Here is a 19,408-nt window from a genome sequence, read left to right on the forward strand (position 1 = left end):
ACATTTGTTACCTGTAAGTGTAAATCTTCATTGCTTTTTGCAGGAATGTTAAAGGTATTTTCATTTAATGTTAAAGAAGAAGGTTTGCTGCTTTCAGTAACATGGCATCTTAATCTGAAAAGAAAACCACCAACATTTCAACAACTATTATAGTTGTACAATTATATATCATTGTAGTCATATTCTTTATCTTCCTGTATGATCATTTCTATTCCTTCCTGGCATCTGTTTCATATCCTCAGTAATGCTATTTGTATTTCTGCTCCTGCACCCTGACCCCACTACAGAGTGGAACAACATCTAACATAGCAGTGCTTAAAACAACATCTGATCAGGCAGACTTGTACGGCAGGCTGCTGTGGTATATATCTTGCTCAAAACAAAACACAGATGGTACTGGCTCAAGGAACATGAAGACAACATGTTGAAAAAGCTTCACGACTGGGGAGAAGTAATTAAAAGATGTATGAAAAAAAAGTTAACTAATGCTATTCAGACTTCTCTTTTCTGCATGGTAAAGCAGGTAATTAAATATAATAGAAAAGATACTGAGAGAAGAGTAATTTAGAATGTGCAGCAGAATGTATAACTTGGATGGAAAACTTGAGGTGTCCCAGAATCATAGTCTTGGGCCTGAAATAAGACACAGGTGGACAGGATTAGATGCCTACCCACACAGCATTCCCTCAGTATCCAATGCAAATCTCCAGCAGAGAACAACATGACTTTTCTATGAGGAGGTACAATCTCAGGAATAGGGCTTTTCATATTAGCCTACTCATAGCTACAAAAAGGGTAGACACTTGTAGCCCTCTGATGTTTTTGTCTTATAACTCCCATCAGCCATAGCAATCATAACCAATGATAAGCAATTATGGGAGTTGCAGGACAAAAACTTCCTGAGGGTCATGGTTACCTACTCCTGTCATAAAAACATAAGAACAGATCAGCTGTGCTATACATATAATTAAAAGTACCACCAATTAAATATCAACATTGTATCTGAAACTAATAAGGAATCTTGAAATCTTCTAAATCATTAATGTGTAGACATTATACCAACATTAAATAACATGCTTTCAAAGAGCATCTGCTTCAAATTTCACCAACTTCTGCTAAGATATGAGTGATGTAAAAGATGGTCACATGTGTGATCATTCACATTTATTTTAGAATGTAGTCTAGCAACCTTCTAACAAATATAAATGCTCACCTATGCTCCATCACTTTGTTCCTGGGGATTTCCTTCCAAAACTGAGCCAATTCTTGTGTTCCCACTACAGAGGACTGATCCATTTCTGCTGCCATAATCAGAAAACGGTCTTGTAGAGAAACTGCACAACCTGCTCAATCCACAGAAGGTAATTAGTAAATGTATGCTGTTCAGATTTAATCTATATTGAAAGTTAATGCACCATGGAAAAAATGCAAAAACACAAAACAAAACAGATTATATGGAGAGTTACGTTGCTACAGCAGATGCACAATAACTAGAAGCACTAAGCAAGGTCTACAAATTCACCAGTGTTGAAGAAGGATAGGAGAAGAAAAATGTGGAGACAGAATATATCTTATATTTGATCTTATATGTAGCCAGTTAATAAATCTCAGGTAGAATTACCCTGGTATCCCCTACCTATTGGATTCACTTGGTAAAATTCACTTGGAATGATTTTTAAAACTGCTTTAAAAGTGACAGAGTTGTCCTAAATGATCTTCTTTTAAAAATATAACTGCCTTAACATTTAGCAACCAATTAATACACTCCAAATCCACATTCAACTTCTTAAAGAACATTTAATAATTTTTAACTAGAAGAGACCTATTTTGAAAGAGCTAAATCCAATGTTCTGTTGGCAGAACTTTCTTTCTTTCCCCTCCATTTTTCAGGCCTTTGTGTCATGCTGAATCAGTTCAGGTGGGTTTGTCAGCTCTTTAGGGCCATTTGAGGGGTCGGGGCTACAGTGGGGAGTCCTCGGCTCTTCTGGATTTTGCAATTCTACCAACAGAAGTCAATTTTTGGATCCTGCCCACTACAACATATTTCCACCTATTTTGATATATGAAAAATAATTTTACACTACCTTTTCCTTAGCCAGCCAACATGAAATATGTAGCCAAATTTAAGAGTAAATTAAAAATGCCAATTAGTAAATATTAACAATCTGTGTGGTATTTTCACATTTTATGGTATTTGCTCTATTGTATTTGAGCATTTTTAGTATACCATGCTGGTATCACCACTATCATTCATTCATTCCTTCATTCAGTTACAGCTCAATGCTATTTCCCATTTTTGAAGGCTGAAAAAACAGTAAGAATCAGGGCAAACAATGCTATTTAAAAAAAAAAGATGTTCAAGTCAATCAATGCACTCTACTATTGGTTCAAAAAAGTGATTAGACACTGCCTCAGAGACACGCATACATACATTTAGGTATTTAGTTTCAACAACATTGTCTTTCCAATACATGTCCCTGGAATTCAAAACTTACTGAAGGAAAAGTGTTAAACAGTACTTATTTATTTCACTAATAAATGGCGGAGCAAGGTTTCACTTACCACCATGAAGAGATATTATTATATCTACAGATGTGCCTGGTTCGCAGCTGCTGTTACTTGGCTTGACTCTGTACTTGTCAGGAGCAGTTGTTCTCACCTAAATAATTATATAAAATCTATCAGTTCTTCCATTTATCCTTTAATATTTAAAAGTCTCACTTTCTATTGTTATAGAAAAAGAAGAGAAAGCAGTGCAATTCAGTTGGGCTTCCTATTTCGTATTTGTAATTCATGAACTAGCTCATACATTTTGAAAGTACTTGGAAATAAAATGCCTGGCACACCCAACAGTTTTAAATATAAATAGGTAAGCTGGTCTACAATAAATGTTGACAGTTGTAAGAACATAAGAATTGCCATGCTTAATCAAACCTCAGTGAATGTAAAACCAGCATACTGTTTTTATAACAGACAGCTAAACGCCTCTTGAAAATTACAAGCATGACAAAATGTTGATGAATATTCCCTACTTGTATACAGTATCTGGTATTCAAATGTATGAACACAATTCCATTTAGGTATATCACACATACATCAGACATGGACAGACTTTAGGTTTGTCAGATCTATTTTATGTTCTTTTACAAGCTGTCCAGATCTATCAACCACAGAAGGCAGAGGCAGAAGTGAAGAATAGGCTGCCTCTGAGCATGCTCTGAGCCTATTAATTTATTTTCTATGGTTTTATCGCACCTTTCTGCCAAAATGGGATGTCAAGATAACTAGAACTTCAATTTAACACTGAATGGCACCAATGAAAATAACACACACACACACCTAGTTAAAACTACTTCAAACAGCAATCCAGCTTACGTCGAAGGCTTTCATAGCTGGCATCCATAGTTTTTTGGGTTTTTTTCGGGCTATGTGTCCACGTTCTAGAAGAGTTTGTTCCTGACATTTTGTCAGCATCTGTGGCTGGCATCTTCAGATGGCATCTTCTCTGAAAATACCAGTCAGAGATGCTGGCGAAATGTCAGGAACAAATTCTTCTAGAACATGGACACATAGCCCGAAAAACCCACAAAAAACGAGCCAAAAGACCTTGATGGTTCTGGGAAATCCTCTGGTCCTTTTAGTCCACTGCAAATGTCACAACTTTCAGATTTTGGACTTTTGCTAGCTAGTCAGAAGGAAAAAAAAAAACTTTGCTTGCAAGTGGAAGGAAAACAATAAAGGGATCAGCCTTGTCTCCCCTGTTATGGGTTTGCCAGTTCTGGAATCAGTCTTCAGTGTCAGAAATGAAATAAGCTTACATAAATTTCACTCCTACTTTTTCCAAGTAGCAGCTGTATTTAGGCTGATTGCTACAGTTCACCCGGTAGACCCCAATCAACTTTTCATCCAGTCCTAACAATGAACTCGGTTTTCCAAATCAAATAGCCACATCAGCACTACCCATATACAGTGGACCCTCTCCTTATGCGGGGGATCTGTTCCGGATTCCTGTGCATAAGGAAAATCTACTTATGCTCGAGCCCCATAGGAAACGTGGCAGGGCGGCACACGCGCATCATTCTTTCCCTCCTCAAGTGGCTTCCACGTATGTTGGAAGCCATGTAAAACGCGTCTGCTACTATAAATTGACCTCATGTATAAGTTGATGGCAGATTTTTTTGGGGGGGGGGGGAATTATGGATTTTGATATGACCCATGGATAAGTCAAGGGTAAATTGCATGTAACAAAGGATGTAAAGGATGAGGCAAAAGAAAATGTGACCATAGAACTTACAAAATTCTGGCAAGCATAACTGTTTGTGCTCACCCTAAAGGCTGGATGGATGGGAGAGTAAAGGGGGTCTGTGCTTCCTTTAGGTGCTCTGAGGAGGGATTAAGCTCTCACCTTTCACCAGGGGATGGTTCCATTTTTAACAAAAGTTAAAGTACTGTACTTACATTGCCCCATGGATAAGTTGGCCTAGAGTGTTTGGTTCAATGTTTTGACTAAAATTTCTAGACTTATACATGAGGATATACAGTATATATATATACTCAAGATGTAAATATAAATAGGAACAAAGAACCTCATGGTTTACAGAAACATCCTGAAGGTAAATGCCAGTGCCCTCCTCTAAGCCCATTAAGAACTGAGCCTCACCCTCAGGAGCACTACGCTTAGTGGTTGTGGAAAAACTTGCCAACTATGACTGGGAGATAGAGAACCAAAGAAGAGTCATGGGAATCCTCAGCAGGCTTACTCAGTGGTAAGCCTATCAGAGAGCACAGCTGTTTGGCTGGACCGTTCAACAGGAGCAGTCCACTGTTACAAATCCCATCGGACTATAGCTAATGTTCACTAATTACAGTTTTAATTCTTCTTAGATGTCACCTGAGTGGCTACCGCACAATGTAGTAAAAAGTACTGTAAATTAAATTATACAAAAGGAAGCACTTTTTCCTTTTATGTCTGAACGTACTGCACTGCTCATTAATCTCATTAGGTGGCCACATGTTCCAGTATTATATCTCTCCCCACCCTCTCTTTCCATAAAATGATTAATTTTATAAATCTCTTACCACATTTCTCTTTGGTACAATCTCATTTGAATTTATTACCCCCCCTCCCCCCAAATCTTTACAACCCAGTTAGAAAATCCTTCTCTACAAACATTTATCTGCCTCACAAACAGCTAATTATGGACTCTGCAAGCAGGTATGAAAAAGTATACTTTTTTCCTGAAAAAGAACAAAGTATTGAGCCAGGATGTTACTGCATAAAGTAAATATTATTACCTTAAATGCCACTGTATTTTTAGTCACATTTGTTAGAACAATCAAACATTTCTTCTCTCCAGTTTCTTTGGAACCAAAGTGCAGTTCTTCTGCTGGGCTAACAAAAATAGCAAGTATTTTATAGTAAGTATTTGTATTTCAAGCTTGTAAGGAAACTAATATTTTCTTTGAAATAAAGGCTACATTTATTGAAACAATTATCAAACAGTTATAAGGGTATATTACAGTCCTGTCCAAGTACAAATGTGTCACTGGTATTATCTTAGCCGATGTATTTTAACAGTTTAGGGAGATTTTCACTTTATACCCATTTCACTGTGTTCCAAGATGTCTGATATATTTAAAATAGTGCGACACATGGAAAAATAAACATGGATTTGAATGGATACCAACTAGATACAAACAAACCAAGAGTTTCTTTGTAACATTCTTGGGTAAGTAGAAAATATGTATCGCAAGCCAACAAGATGCCCTCCTGATGTTTTGGACTAAAACTCCCATTGTGCTTGAAGATTATGCTAATTATATGTTTTGTAATCCAGAACACTAGAGGACACTAGGTTGCATATTCCCAATATATGGAGTAACTGTACATGAAGCTACAAAGCTGCCTTATACTGAGTTGTTATAATACTGCGCAGTGTAATTAGCAGCAGCTCTGCAAAGTCACTGAAAGTTGTACTAACCAAGGTAGTCTTTAATGGAAGACAATGGAAACTGAATACCTGGGTCTTACAAGTAAAATTAAATACCTGTATTCTGCAACTTAAATCAGGTAACTTCCCTGAAGCTATGACATTTCTGTCTTTAAAATAAAATGAAAATTTTGCAGATATCTAACCATTCTACAGCAGAAATATGAAAATGAGTGAGTACTTTGTGATCTAAAACTGGTGGCTGAGATCCAAGGAGCATGCACATGTACCCTTAAATTCAGAGATGCACAGAAATTTAAGACCCAATGCCATACGACAAGCTGGTTTCCAGAAACGGTTTGCTAAGCAGATACAAGAAACACAACCCTGAAAATGGGTGTACAAAGCTTATCAGCAGGTTTTGAATTCTGACTGACAGCATGTACAACAACACAGACATGAAGAATAGAATGAGCTTAAAAATTCATTGAGAGCATAAAATGAGCTTAAAAGCTATTTAGGAAGTATCAGATGTTAAAGAAAAAGGCTGGGACATTTAAACTTGATGGGAGCTTCTTTTCTATTGTCCAAAATTCTCAAGTATCCTTTTAAAAAAGAAGATAAATATATCCTGATGATATTCAAGACTTGACTGGCCAGTTTCCCTGGGTTCAAAATTCTCACTACTGCAAATTTAACAAAAGTACAGTGGGCCCTAGGTTTCTTCTGTAGTTTGATTCCAAGACCCCCATGGATGCCAAAATCCTGGATGCTCAAGTCCCATTAAATACAGCAGTGTAGTAAAATGGTGTCCTGTGTGTGTGTGTGTGTGTGTATGAGAGATAGAGAGACAGAGAGAGATAGAGAGAGAATATTTTCAAACCATGGATGGTTGAATGTGGATTTGGAGGACCAACTGTAACCTTCTGACAGTTTTGAACCTAGGGAAACTGACTTATTGCTTTCATACATTAATGCCAACTAATCATTGCAAAGATTGTTTCACCTCACCTAGGCCTTTGAAAATTTAGGGCAAGGGAAATGGTTTGCATTTTTTTGGATCCTGTTATATTATATTCCACTCCTACAACTGTGTAAATATGCTTTATACCTGAGGCCTTAGCACCATTTAGTCCTGCATCTGAAGATGTGGATTTATAGTCATGAAAGCCCATGCTAACCAAAAAGCCAGCTAGGAGATTATCACAACCGATTTTTAAACTGTGATTTCATTGGGAGGGAAGTGGCATCGGCAGTGCAGAACTGATGTTGCCACTTCCCTGCCGTAACTGCCTTGTCCCTGACCCATTTCTTTTCATTCACAGGGGAAACCTGTGAATGAGCTGCCGATCGAGCAATGCCCCAGGTGTGAAAAGCCATTCCCAGGGTATGTGTGAGGCAGTCACATGGTGTCACTGTCTCCTCCTCTCCTTTGCCCATTCCCCTTGCTTTTTTTTTAAACCACTACATTTTCTGCACAATTCTGGAGCCTTGAAGCCTTGAACTTTCAAAAGGTCATTTTAAAAAGCTTCAATCTGGGTTGCAGAACTTCATAAACAAACAGAAAAAAAATATTAAAGGCATACTTGTTAAGGCATAATGGGATGTGTGTGTGTTTAGGGACAGGGCAGGAAGGGAGTGCAATGGGGGCAGCTGTCCTCGTTGCGTGGATGAAGGAAGTGCAGTGGTGGCTGTTGTAAAATTGGGAAGGAGGCAAGAAAAGGTTAGTGTGATAATCTATTGATTGCCTCCTGGCAACCCAGACAAGCAATGAGCTTTTATTAAGGACTCAATGCTTTTTCAGCAATTCTTATAGCAATACTATAAAATAGACCAGGGGTAGGCAACCTGTGGCCCGCGGGTTGGATGCGGGCCGGCAAGGCCTTGGGACCGGCCCCAGCCCGGTCCTGCCGCCGATTGCTGCCGGAGCCTTTGGCCTCTCACGTGAGGGCGTGGGGCCTTTGGCCTATCAGGAGGAGGCAGGCAAGGGGGGGGGGCAAGCGGCGGGCAAGGGGGGCAATTATCTATAGAAGTCTCCAAAACATGCATTTATATTAACATTTTTTTAAAAATCAGCAAATTTTTTTGCGTGTCCTCAATTTTTTTAAAAAAAAGTGTCCTCCATTTGAAACTTTTGTCCTACATTTGTCCCGGTTTATTTATTTATTTAATTTTTTTTAAAAAAAATTTAATTATTTATTTTTTGGCTTCGGCCCTCCAGTTGCCTGAGGGACAGCAACCCGGCCCCTGGCTCAAAAAGGTTGCCTACCCCTGAAATAGACTATCATTAGCCCCAAATTATAAAGGCCTGGAGTAAAAAAATAGTGACTTGTGTACAGCTACCTAATTTAAAGGACTTCCCAACTCAAAGCTGATTCTCTTCACTACTACACATTAGTTTTGCAGGCAGTTGAGCATCAATAAGTTTGCCTTATATAGCCAGAAAAGAGAGAATAAGCTATATAACAAGACAAATGATGGAGATGATCAAGAAAGAGGGAAGCATGTTACTGAAATCAGTGCCTAGTCTGGCCAGATGCAGCTCTGTTCACAGCTACTAACAGAGAACAAATCATTTAGCTTGTTATAACTTAGGACTCATACAGATAGGCCAAACTAAAGCTGCTTCGGGTCACTTTGGAGGTATGCTGTTTAAATGATGCATGCCTCTAAGAGTCCGGAAGCTATGCCAAACCATGCTCCAGACTCTTAGGAGGCATGCATCATTTAAACAGCATACCTCCAAAGTGACCCGAAGCAACTTTATTTTGGCCTGTCTGTACAGGGCTTTACTCTTCAGAAATCTCTTCTCCCCACTTTCCAATACTCTTAACTTTGTCAACAAAATCATAACCGTGACAGAGTAAGAAGTTCCCAAAGACCCCAGAATCAAACAATATCAAGCTATTCTTAAAATTCTGTCCATTAAAATTTTAATATTTTTGAAGTGATGAAGCAGTGCTATTAAAATATGGAATAGTCTAGAACGTGACGGAAATTGTTCCTGTTTTGTTACCTTATATGCAATAAAAGTCCTTTAAATGTGGTAAGTGCTTTCTTCGCATTTTTTGTTTTCGAATCTATTTTGTCACATTCTTCGGATTTTGGAGTTTGTTCTGCATGATTTGCCTAGGCAAACAGAAACAAGAAGGAACAACTATACACAGTCAAAAGTCAATATTTCACTGTCAAGTAAAATGACTGAATTAAATGTTATGGACTCTTCTTCATTCATTGAATTAGCACATCATAATTAAAATATAAATTCTGGATTGTTCAAATTGCCTGATCACTTTGGTTGTTCATTTCCGAGTCTTCTCCAGTTCTACAACATTCTTCTTGAGGTACAGCAACAAGAACTGTACACACATTACGAAATGTGGTCATACCTGACTGGTATTAAAGGATTACTACAGATTTTTATTTTCTTTGCCCTCATTCTGCTGATTATAAGAAAGCTAAGAATAGTAACAGACAACTATGGAGGAAAACTGTCTCTATCAAGAAAATCCATTACATTTTGAATTTAAAAAATAAATTGAACCACTACTAACATTCAGACCGTAAATTATATGTATGTTGACACCATTACCGTATATACTCATGTACAGGTTGACCTCACATGTAAGTCAAGGGAAAGTTTTAGGGACAAAATCGTGGATTTTGATATCACCAGTGGATAAGTCGAGGGTAAAACTTAGGAGCACACAACAAATGATCTAAAGGGGAAAACACCACTTCTCTGGACCTCTCCCAGTTACCTCACACCACTTCACCACTTCCATGATGCTGGAGGAGAAGATTTGAACATTAGTTTGAAATGGGAAGGAACTGGCAAGTGGGGTTTGTGGGCAGAGAGGGCGAGTGAGGGTGGGGAAAGAAAGTGTTAACATCACATTTAGAAGGGAAGGGAAATGGGGTATTTGGTGGGCAAGTGAAATCTGGTGGAGAAAGAAGATGGGGAGAGAAGGTTTTAACATCGGATTGTGAAGGGAAGGAAGTGGAATTAAATGGAGTGTTTGAGGGGGGCAGAGAGATCCAGAGGAGGATGGGGAGAGAAGATTTTAAAATTAGATTGAGAAGGGAAGGGAAATGGGGTGGGTTTTTTTTGGGGGGGGAGATCCAGGAGGAAGAGGAGGAGGAGAATGGGGGGAGATGCTTTTAACATCATATTGAGAAGGTTAATCACCTCTTTCACCTGCCTTGGCAGCTGTTTCAGAGCTCACTGCCAAGGAAGGCTGAGTGGGGCATCAAGGTAAAGCTTCTTCCAGGACTTTTCTAAGCAGTATTACTGTACTGTATATAAGTCAATCTAGGATTTTAGGGTCAATTTTTGGGCATACGTTTTTCAACTTCTAGTCGAGTACATACAGTAATTAGCATTATTTTAAATGGCAATACTTGTACAGTATTTCTTTAGAATTTGGAATATTTTGAATGGAATAGAGGGAAAAAAACAAGGTGAAGACAGGCAACATCAAAGTATTTGTATTTTAAAGGCCTGTTCTCATTTTGAGAACTTTGGTATTTATGGTAAATAAAATATATATGTAGGATCCATTTATTTACCATAAACCTGACAAAGGCATGTACACTTTGTTTCTCCTACAAGGAAATGTTACTACAGCTCAACTTCTTATTCAGAAGCTTAACAGGAAAATGGGAAAGGAGCGACACAGCAGAAAATTATGCAATTGTTAATATGAGGAAACAGATGGAAGCAAAGGTTTTGGCCCTCATAACACAAAGTCACCCAGTGAACACAAATGGGGGAAGTTCTAGACAAACAAAAGGAAATACTTCTTCAGATAGAACACAGAGTAAGTGTGGCACAGTGGTATGAGTACTGGATTATGACTGTGGAGACCAGGGTTCAATTCTTCGTTTGGCCACGAACCTCACTGAGTGAGCTTGGGCAAGTCATATACTCTCAGCCACAGGGGAAAGCAATAGCAAACCTCCTCTGAACAAATCTAGCCAAGAAAACCTCATGATAGGAATGCCTTAGGGGATATGATTTGAAGGCACGTAACAACAACACAGTACATTAATCTATGGAGTCCATTAAAGATGTTGTAATGACCACAAAATCCATTGCCTTTAAAAAGTGGTTCAAATTCATAAAGCATAGAGCTCTCAGTGTCCACTAATCATGGCTATGTATTATCCCCCAGTGTCAGAAGCATCAGGCATTTGAAACCAGTCATTATAGAACTACAGAACTGTTGCCTTGTATATTTTGTCAGATCCCAACAGGCCCATAGTTGACTGGTGTGTGAACTAAGCTACTGACAAAACAGATGTTTGGTGTGACCCAGGGGGATTCCTTTTATGATATACGTAATTTGACTACTTCCCAGCTGCAACCGTATCTAGACAAGGTTATCCTGCCATCTGTTACAGATGTGTTTTATATGTTACCTTTAAAATTATTTCAGAACTTAGGTCCAGTGAGACATTTAGCCTTCTCTATCAGAGTGCTCTGGTGCCACAATATCTACAGTTCCCAGGATTCTCTAGAACTGAACCAGGGCAATTAAAGCAGTCTCAAACTGAATTATTTCTCCAACATGTTTTGGGCCTTAGTCAAAAATAGGGCAGGGCACATTCTAGGCCCTATGTAGGACTAACTGATGTAATCTTATGATGCTCATCAGCTGTGCTGGCTCCCGATCCACTTCTAGGCCCAACTCAAAACATCAGAGTTGACTTTTAAAGTACTAAATGAATTGGGTTTTCTGAGGAATAATATCTCCTGTATGTATCTGCAGACACTTCAGTCTTCTTTAAATGCCATCCTCTGGAAAGTCTCACCAAATAAATTCAGGCAGTTTGCCATTTAGGAGAGGGCTTCTAAGTCATACTGCCTTTTCTTGGATGCCCTCTGCAAGGTGGTTTGCCTGGCACTCTTTTCATTGCTGGGCAAGGTGTTTCTTTTCTTCCATGATTTTCATTTTTAGTGTCATGTTTCAAGGTTTTCCAAGAACTTTTATTATTTTGCCTCTGTAAACCTGTATCACTGTGAGCTACCCTGAACATCTTTGGATGGCATAAATTGATGGCATAACTTTTCTGTTTGATTTTAAAATAGAACCGCTGGCACCTATTTCACAAATTTCATGTAACATCTACAACTCCTGAAATGTTGTTTTCATACTAAGCATCTCCCAGTCCTTGGCTCATGTCACTGGCAGGCAATTTGATACCCCCCACCAAACAAAAACAAAAAACCCAAAAGCAAACATGGCAAGTTTTTTTTTTGCATCTTATTGTAGCTATCCTAGTCACTGCCTGTCTTTCAGTGTCTTTCAATTAAGAAATCAGTGAATTCTACACAAAAACGTAAATGTCTAAGGGGGCACTGTTCCACACTTTGTCAGTCCTTTACAGCAGAAGCTGGGTCACCCAGGTTAAAAAGTGGCAGTCAGTTTGTTCCCGAATACGTTTGTCTCACACCAACACTTTAGTTTACGTTAGTACAGTATAACCCCTGTATCAGTAAGACTGATGATACCACTGTTTTACTTACTCATGTCTTTAAAAAAATGTTCTCTCTAGGGCTTTTCTAGGTCCTCCAACATGATTCTATAGCATGCTTCCAGTGGAGGTTGACCAGACAGTCATGCTGGCAGACCTAGAAATGCCTAGATAGGTGTGCTCTCTAAAAATATCTAGATCCTTCAGCATGAGCCAACTAGTCTAAAAGATGTTGCAAGATCCCTTTGCATACCTCTGCCAGAAATAACTTGTTTCAATAGGATTTACTATTATCTGTGGTAGCCTGTGTTTCCATGGTAAGTCTGAGAACATATCCCCTGCAGACAAGGGGGCATGGTACATACAGTATTAATATTTTTAAAACCACTAAATATTGTAGTAGGTCCAAAGAGTCAGGAGTAGGCTTCACCTTGTCCCAGATAAGTCATTTTTCTTAGTGGGAATTATGCACTGAGACAGCTACTATGTGCATATGCTCACCCTACTCATGTTAGAGTGTGATGGAATAGGTTTACAAACAGTAACATCACCATGGAGAAAATTATAGTGCATTAAATATAAATATGTTGAGTGGGAAGGAACATCTGCTATAGACAGAACCCACAAACAGGTATATTTAACTCTCCATGGCAACACATGGACACTGTATGGGGGGAAAAAGGAAACAAAATGCTGTGACTAACTGCAGCTTGCAAATGCGTGAAAAACACCTTGAATGTGCAGTCTCATGTGAATAAGACTGCTAAGGAACTGAGATAAAGGTGTGAATGCAGAATCATGTTGTATATAAACCACTTTGGACACCATAATCAAGGATTAGATGTGACAACCATCTAACCAGCTCAGACCTGAGAATTCTGGAAGAATTAGAACTGGGGTACATAACTCCAATGGCTATGAAGGACAATTTTCTGCCTCAAGAATACTCTTGAGGACTGCAGAGACTTCTTATACATGAAACCCAAAATAGAAGTAGACAGACATAATTTCTGGTTTTGAAAAATGGGTGTTTTTGATATTCCAGCAGTGTGGAGCCTGTGTCCTATTTAAAAGTTACTCCTAGAAACTTCCAGAAGAAGGAATTCACTACTTTTTTGCCAAAAGGTCACTCCTAGAAACTTCCAGAAGGAATTCACTACTTTTTTGCCACATGAAGTCTGGGGCTGCCCAGAAGATAGGGGCTAAAATGTAACTATGTTAGAACAACTACAGACAATTTATTGGCCAATAGATTGGCTGTAGTATTTTAGGCTTTCAGGCCCATATCTACACTAGTGCAAAAATGAACTTGAATAGAAGGGTTCAGAACAAAGAGTCTGATATGGCTCCAAATGAAAAGAAGGTCAATAATTATATGTACACTTCTCCCTCCGTGTTCATGGACTTAACATACACGGGATAGGAGGGGCAGGGGAAGAAGAGGAGCACATGCACCTGCTCCCCTTCCCTGCCTACCCCTCCCTTTAGCTGGCTTCCATGGGAAGAGGTAGGAGGGAGTTATTTGTGATTTTTCACATTCGCGGGGGTCTTGTGCCCATAACCCCTGCAAATATGGAGGGCTGAGTGTATATACTGTATATCTCACATCTTATACCATTTCTAGAAGAACTCTAAATTGCAACATTCAAGTTGCTATAAGAGGCAACCACAAATGTAAAAAGGGCAGGTGGGAATACAGAAAAGGAAAAAAAGCAACAAAATACACAGAAAGAAATACTGTATCTAAGTAGGTTTTCAATTGGTATCACAGTAGGATAGCTGCTTAGATAGAATTCTGTACTAATTTACCCAAACAAAATGTGGTCAGCAGCCACAGTTTCAGAGATAAAGAATTAAGGAAACAAGACAGATCCATTACTATGCATTAGTTCTTGATTTTGAAGGGAGGACATGATGACCACAGTTACCCTTAAGGCTTTATTCAGTCTTCTTGAATAACAGTAAATGCTTGGATAACTGGCACTGAAATGGTTGCTTACATCTATGTACAATTCAGTCCACTGATACCTTTTTTGAATTGGGTCCTTGCTCTTCATTAGTATCTAGACCTTCCTTGTTGTCTATGTCTGTATCTTCTTTACTTTCAGTTTCATCTTCACTAGTAATGGGTCCATTTTCACAGAGTGGAGTCTGAAAATCATCATCAACCAGTGGAGGGTAACTGTACTTGAATGTATCCTATGACAAAAGGAAAGTAGCATATTACAGGTGGGTTGAAGAAGGAGACATTTCTAGCAATATACAAATCTCTAAAAAAAATCACAAATCTCTAACAGTGCACATTCTAAAAGCCATCCTTCCCCACTCCTTCAGCCCTAACTACAATTTGGGATTTATGTTTTAAGAAGATGGAAAACATCAACAATAGTATTGATAGATGCTGTTCTCAAATATTACCTATAGCAATAACATAATAGGAATATAGCACATATTGTTACATTAGTACTGTATGTAATCTTTGAGAATGGTACATTGGAAGACTTACCATGAAAGTTCATTCTGGCCAAGGACGAGGAGCCATCCAGAAATGGGTAAATCCTGGCACCACCCAGGCCAGGCAAAACTCACATTATCTTAAACTGAACCTATTGGTCCCAATCTCCTGTAGTATCAGTTCCTCCACAAACTGTGACACAGGAAAGAAAAGACTTCCCATCTTGAGAAGAAAATTAAGGTCTTGCCATCCAAGGATGGATAGCTCCTTCTCCTTGGCAAGAATGAGTCTTCGTTGGTAAGTCCTCCAATGTGCCATTTTCAGCTGGAGCCACCCATGAATGCTATCTACCCAAGCAAACAGGTCTATTAGTACAGGGAGGTGGCAAGAACATGGTTTAATGTGCTATTTGTTGTAGAACCATTCTACTGATGGACAGTTGCAGAACCTTTCCCCTGAGGTTATTCTGGCTAAGGCAAATTTGTCTAGTGTATAGTGTTTAGTAAAAATGAATGGAGCTGTTCATATGCTTACTCAGATTTACTTTAGGGGTATATTAGTAGAAAAGGCAGTCTAAAAACATTAATGCAACCAAAACAAATAGACTGCAGCAAGAGACACAAGCAACTAAAAAAAAAATTAGTAACAAAACTAAACCAAAAACACTGATAACTGTTAAAAGAAAAAAGTTTGCTAACTTCCATTGTAACTGTTATTTAATACCAATTATGAATACGATAAACATGTTTTTCAGACTCATGGTAAATACTTTTCCCATGTTCTACATAGTACAATACTACTATAAATTGTGCTAACATTGGTAGTATACAAATATACTTACAGTCCCACCCATATGGGGAGGTAGGTATTCAGCACTGATATACTCCTGGACATCATTCTTATTGGTTACCTTCAACAGATTTACTGCTTCTGGGCCCAGCCAACTTTTAACAAGCTTAAAAGCAGCTAGATTTTTTTTAAAAAAGTAAAGAGACAGATTGAAATTACACACGGAAAACAACGCACAACATGCATCTCACGTTAGATATGGCACCTGAAACTAGACTGTTCTTAGAAAAGCTTAGTTCAGACCACTTATAAAACTATCAAATAGGATAAAATATATTTTGTGTTAAGAATTGACTGAAACAGGTGTAAATAGTCTTAAAAATAATAACAGACATTTGGTGTTAAAATTCAAACAGGCCCGGGAGTTTTACTGTGCTTGCCTCTGTTGGGGACAGGATAATACAAAATTGTAAAGAACACACAAATACTTTAAGTACATTAGAATATTCCTGTTAATAATAATCTTTTGAAGAAATTCTACTAACAATCACTATACATAATTATCTGAAGATAACTAAAATTGTAACTTACCATTCATTATCCAAGGCAATTCAAAGATCACAATTTTAGCTGCAAGAAGACAAAGAAGACTTGTTCTAATAAGGATATATGCTGACCCTCTCAGAAACTAGTTTTCAATGACAGCTGAACTAAAAATTCTATGAGACAGATTTGTCTTCAAGAAAAATCTCACTTTCCCCCCTTTTCTGTGTTATTCTCTTGAACATTCGTGGATGGCAAGCCCACGGGGAGAGGGGGTGGCATTGGCAGAGGAGGGAGAAAGAGAATGAGGAAGAGTGGAGAAGAGGAGGAGGAAGAAGAAAAGGAGGATGGGAGGTGGCAGGGCAACAGAGGGGGTAAGAGAAAGAGGAGAAAGTGGGGGCTGTGGGGAAGAGAAAGGCAAAGAGGGAGGAAGAACAGAGAAGAGGAGGAGGAGGAGGAGGAGGAGGAAGAAAAGGAAGATAAGCAGTGGCAGCGCGAGGGAGGAGGGAAGAGGAAAAAGAAAATGCGAGGTAAGAGGAAGAGCCACAACAGCAGGGATGGGGAAGAAGTGGAGGAGGAGAAGAGAAGGAGGAATAGTGAAGAGGAGGAAAAAGGCTGGAAAGAGGAGGAGAAAGAGATGTGGCAGTTGCAGCAAGAGACAAAGAGGGGGAGGAGGTGGGGAAAAGGAGGAAGAAGAGGTACCCCCCTGCTGCCTGCCGCAGTGAGAACGGTGAGGCTGGCATCAGGGAGGGGGTGGGGGCAAAGTGCCATTGTCTTCAATGGTGGCACGGCCATGTGGCTGCACCATCACTGAATACTATGGGACTTGAGCATCCTTGGATTTTGGCATCCACGGGGTGTGTGTATCCTGGAATGGATCCCCCATGGATACCAAGGGCCCACTGTACATGTTAAATGGAATCAAAGTAAGCTGCACACCTGAAAATTGAACAGGCCTTTATATCCTCATGATAGTTATGTGACTATTGACTAGATCTATTTAGGCCACATGCTCATTCCAATCCAGCAGCTCCTTGCCCATCAAGGGATTCCTTTAATGTAGCTGCAACAGAAGCAAATATATGCACATAGGCATTTTCTACTCACAGAATGAGTAGAGTGAGAAGTTTCTAAATTGAGTCCCTTGGTATGTACAGTTGCTTATCCAATGAAAAAGAAGCTGATTATGCTCACGTGACCTGGTAACCATCTTTGGAACAAGCCAGCATCTCACTGCTATGTTTTAAAGTTTTAAATGTTGTGGCTTGCTGCAAAGATGGTGACAATAATTTCGCAGTTTAGACAAATCAGAAGAACATAATTACGTATAATCCTCCTGGTTCAATTATATGAAGGGGCTAAATGTGAGTGCAGAATATTCCTTTGTATCTAGGATTTTTTAGCTGACAGGCCCATTCATAGTTTGCCAGTTAAATGCATATTCAGCACATGAAATCCACTCTGCTGTGTGTGCCAATAAATACTTAAAATAATTTTGCATACCTAAAATAAGTAGGTCTATTATTTGTTTACTTATTCTTTTAACACTAGCTTTCACATAAGAGATATGATTAGTTGCTAAGTACCCCAACTTCTATGCACAAGCAGAATGCACTTCTACATTTTCCACTAATGGCTTTTCTGGGTGTTCTAGAGGGACTGGGGGAAGGGTGCTGGAAAAACTTTAGTGCACACAATGATCACAGTGTACTGCCATTTGGGTTCTAACAACGTGGCAGAATTTAACCAGCACAATAATAAATACTCTTTAGAATATTTATGCAAAGCAGTGCAATACCAGAGACCGAAGGAGCCAGCTGAGCTCCAGAACTACTGGAGAAAATATTACCCCACTAGCTATTCTATGAACAGCCTTGTTAATTGAGTATCGTATTGACTACTGGCAATGACTCTGTGTCACGTTCTCTATTGCCTCACTACCACTGGAATAGCAATTCAGAAAGGTGATTAAATTCTGAGTGATGAAACTTCCTAATCATGGTATAATCTTTAAAGATGGGAGCTGTGAAGAATTATTATGCAGCTGCAAGAAAGAAAAAAAATGTGCCATTCAGCATTTTAAGCCATTTTATGCCTCCTATAGTAGGTTTGCCACTTAGTTCACAAAATATTTCAACAACACAAGGGAATCACATAATGAAAGCTGATGCTCATAAAACATCTAAAACTGGTATCAGTCCTTCACACTGTTGTTATGTAGATATCTGCAAGTTGCACTTTTCAAGAAGTGTTATAATCAGCCACTTTACACAATTCTAGAAACCCCTTCCTCCACTCAGGAATTTTTATTCTCTAGATCAACTGTGTAGTACAAAGCTATCATACTTACTGAGGTAATTAGGATAATAGACTTTAAAACAGCCAATAATGTACCGGACAAAATCCAAGTCCTAAAACAAAGCACATTACCAGTTAACAAAAATGTCAAACTCTACAAATAAGAGCTTTTTACAAAATTTCAAAGTAAGTTTAATTCAACATATCCACTACTGAGCTCTCCTAATCACTTCTAAAGTCACAGGGAGTTTAAGAAGTAGGTCAGCATCATCTTTGGATGATGGAACTGCTGAACAGGGAAATCAGAAATGCTGCAGTGTCTTCATATCTGCACCAAGGGCAATAAACATTATGTTTTAAACATTTATCCCCTTATTTGAAATCCTAGAAACTCAAAGGTAATTCTTAACCAACCTTATGAAATGTATGCATAATCAGATTAAACATGTGCAAGATATTCCATATGTTCGCTTTATGCATAGAAGCTTGCAAAAGTTATACAGTGCGCCCGCAACGTACGTGGGAGCACTATATCTGGCTTCAAGTTTACGCTGAAGCAGTGCAACAATCAAACATATGGCGCATGCGCCTGTCAGCACACGCCCCATTGCTTTCAATGGGGTGTGAGCATATGCGGAATTCCACTTACGCGGGTGGATACGGGATGGATCCTCTGAGTAAGGGAAGGGCCCACTGTATAAAATATGTATCAATTCCAGTGGGGTACTAACAGTCAATGTGGGCTGAATGTGCTGTCAGAAGGGATTTGGATGTCTTGTCATAGACTGAAGTAACCAAATGTTTTTTCAGTACTGTTTTGAATGGCAATACAATGCTGAATTAGTTATGAGAATTCATCTACAATACATCTAATTAATTTCAATAGACCTTTACTGTAGAACAGAATGCATGACTT

The 19,408-nt window shown here is 38.9% G+C and overlaps 1 protein-coding gene across 4 annotated transcripts in view; it reads right to left on the reverse strand.

Annotated features, from left to right (window-relative positions):
- Positions 1-19,408, reverse strand: part of MOSPD2 (motile sperm domain containing 2) — a 37,580-nt gene that overhangs the window by 4,127 nt on the left and 14,045 nt on the right. For all 4 annotated transcript variants that reach the window (XM_042458666.1, XM_042458665.1, XM_042458668.1 and 1 more), the window contains exons 6-14: positions 18,545-18,605; positions 16,243-16,281; positions 15,704-15,828; positions 14,436-14,606; positions 8,947-9,059; positions 5,296-5,392; positions 2,563-2,659; positions 1,214-1,343; positions 12-114 (exon numbers count right to left, since the gene is read on the reverse strand). In XM_042458666.1, the coding sequence (XP_042314600.1) occupies positions 12-114; positions 1,214-1,343; positions 2,563-2,659; positions 5,296-5,392; positions 8,947-9,059; positions 14,436-14,606; positions 15,704-15,828; positions 16,243-16,281; positions 18,545-18,605 (936 nt within the window). The remainder of the gene's footprint in view (positions 1-11; positions 115-1,213; positions 1,344-2,562; positions 2,660-5,295; positions 5,393-8,946; positions 9,060-14,435; positions 14,607-15,703; positions 15,829-16,242; positions 16,282-18,544; positions 18,606-19,408) is intronic.

This window comes from Sceloporus undulatus, chromosome 3 (genome assembly GCF_019175285.1).
Source record: "Sceloporus undulatus isolate JIND9_A2432 ecotype Alabama chromosome 3, SceUnd_v1.1, whole genome shotgun sequence".
NCBI classification, from domain to species: domain Eukaryota; kingdom Metazoa; phylum Chordata; class Lepidosauria; order Squamata; family Phrynosomatidae; genus Sceloporus; species Sceloporus undulatus.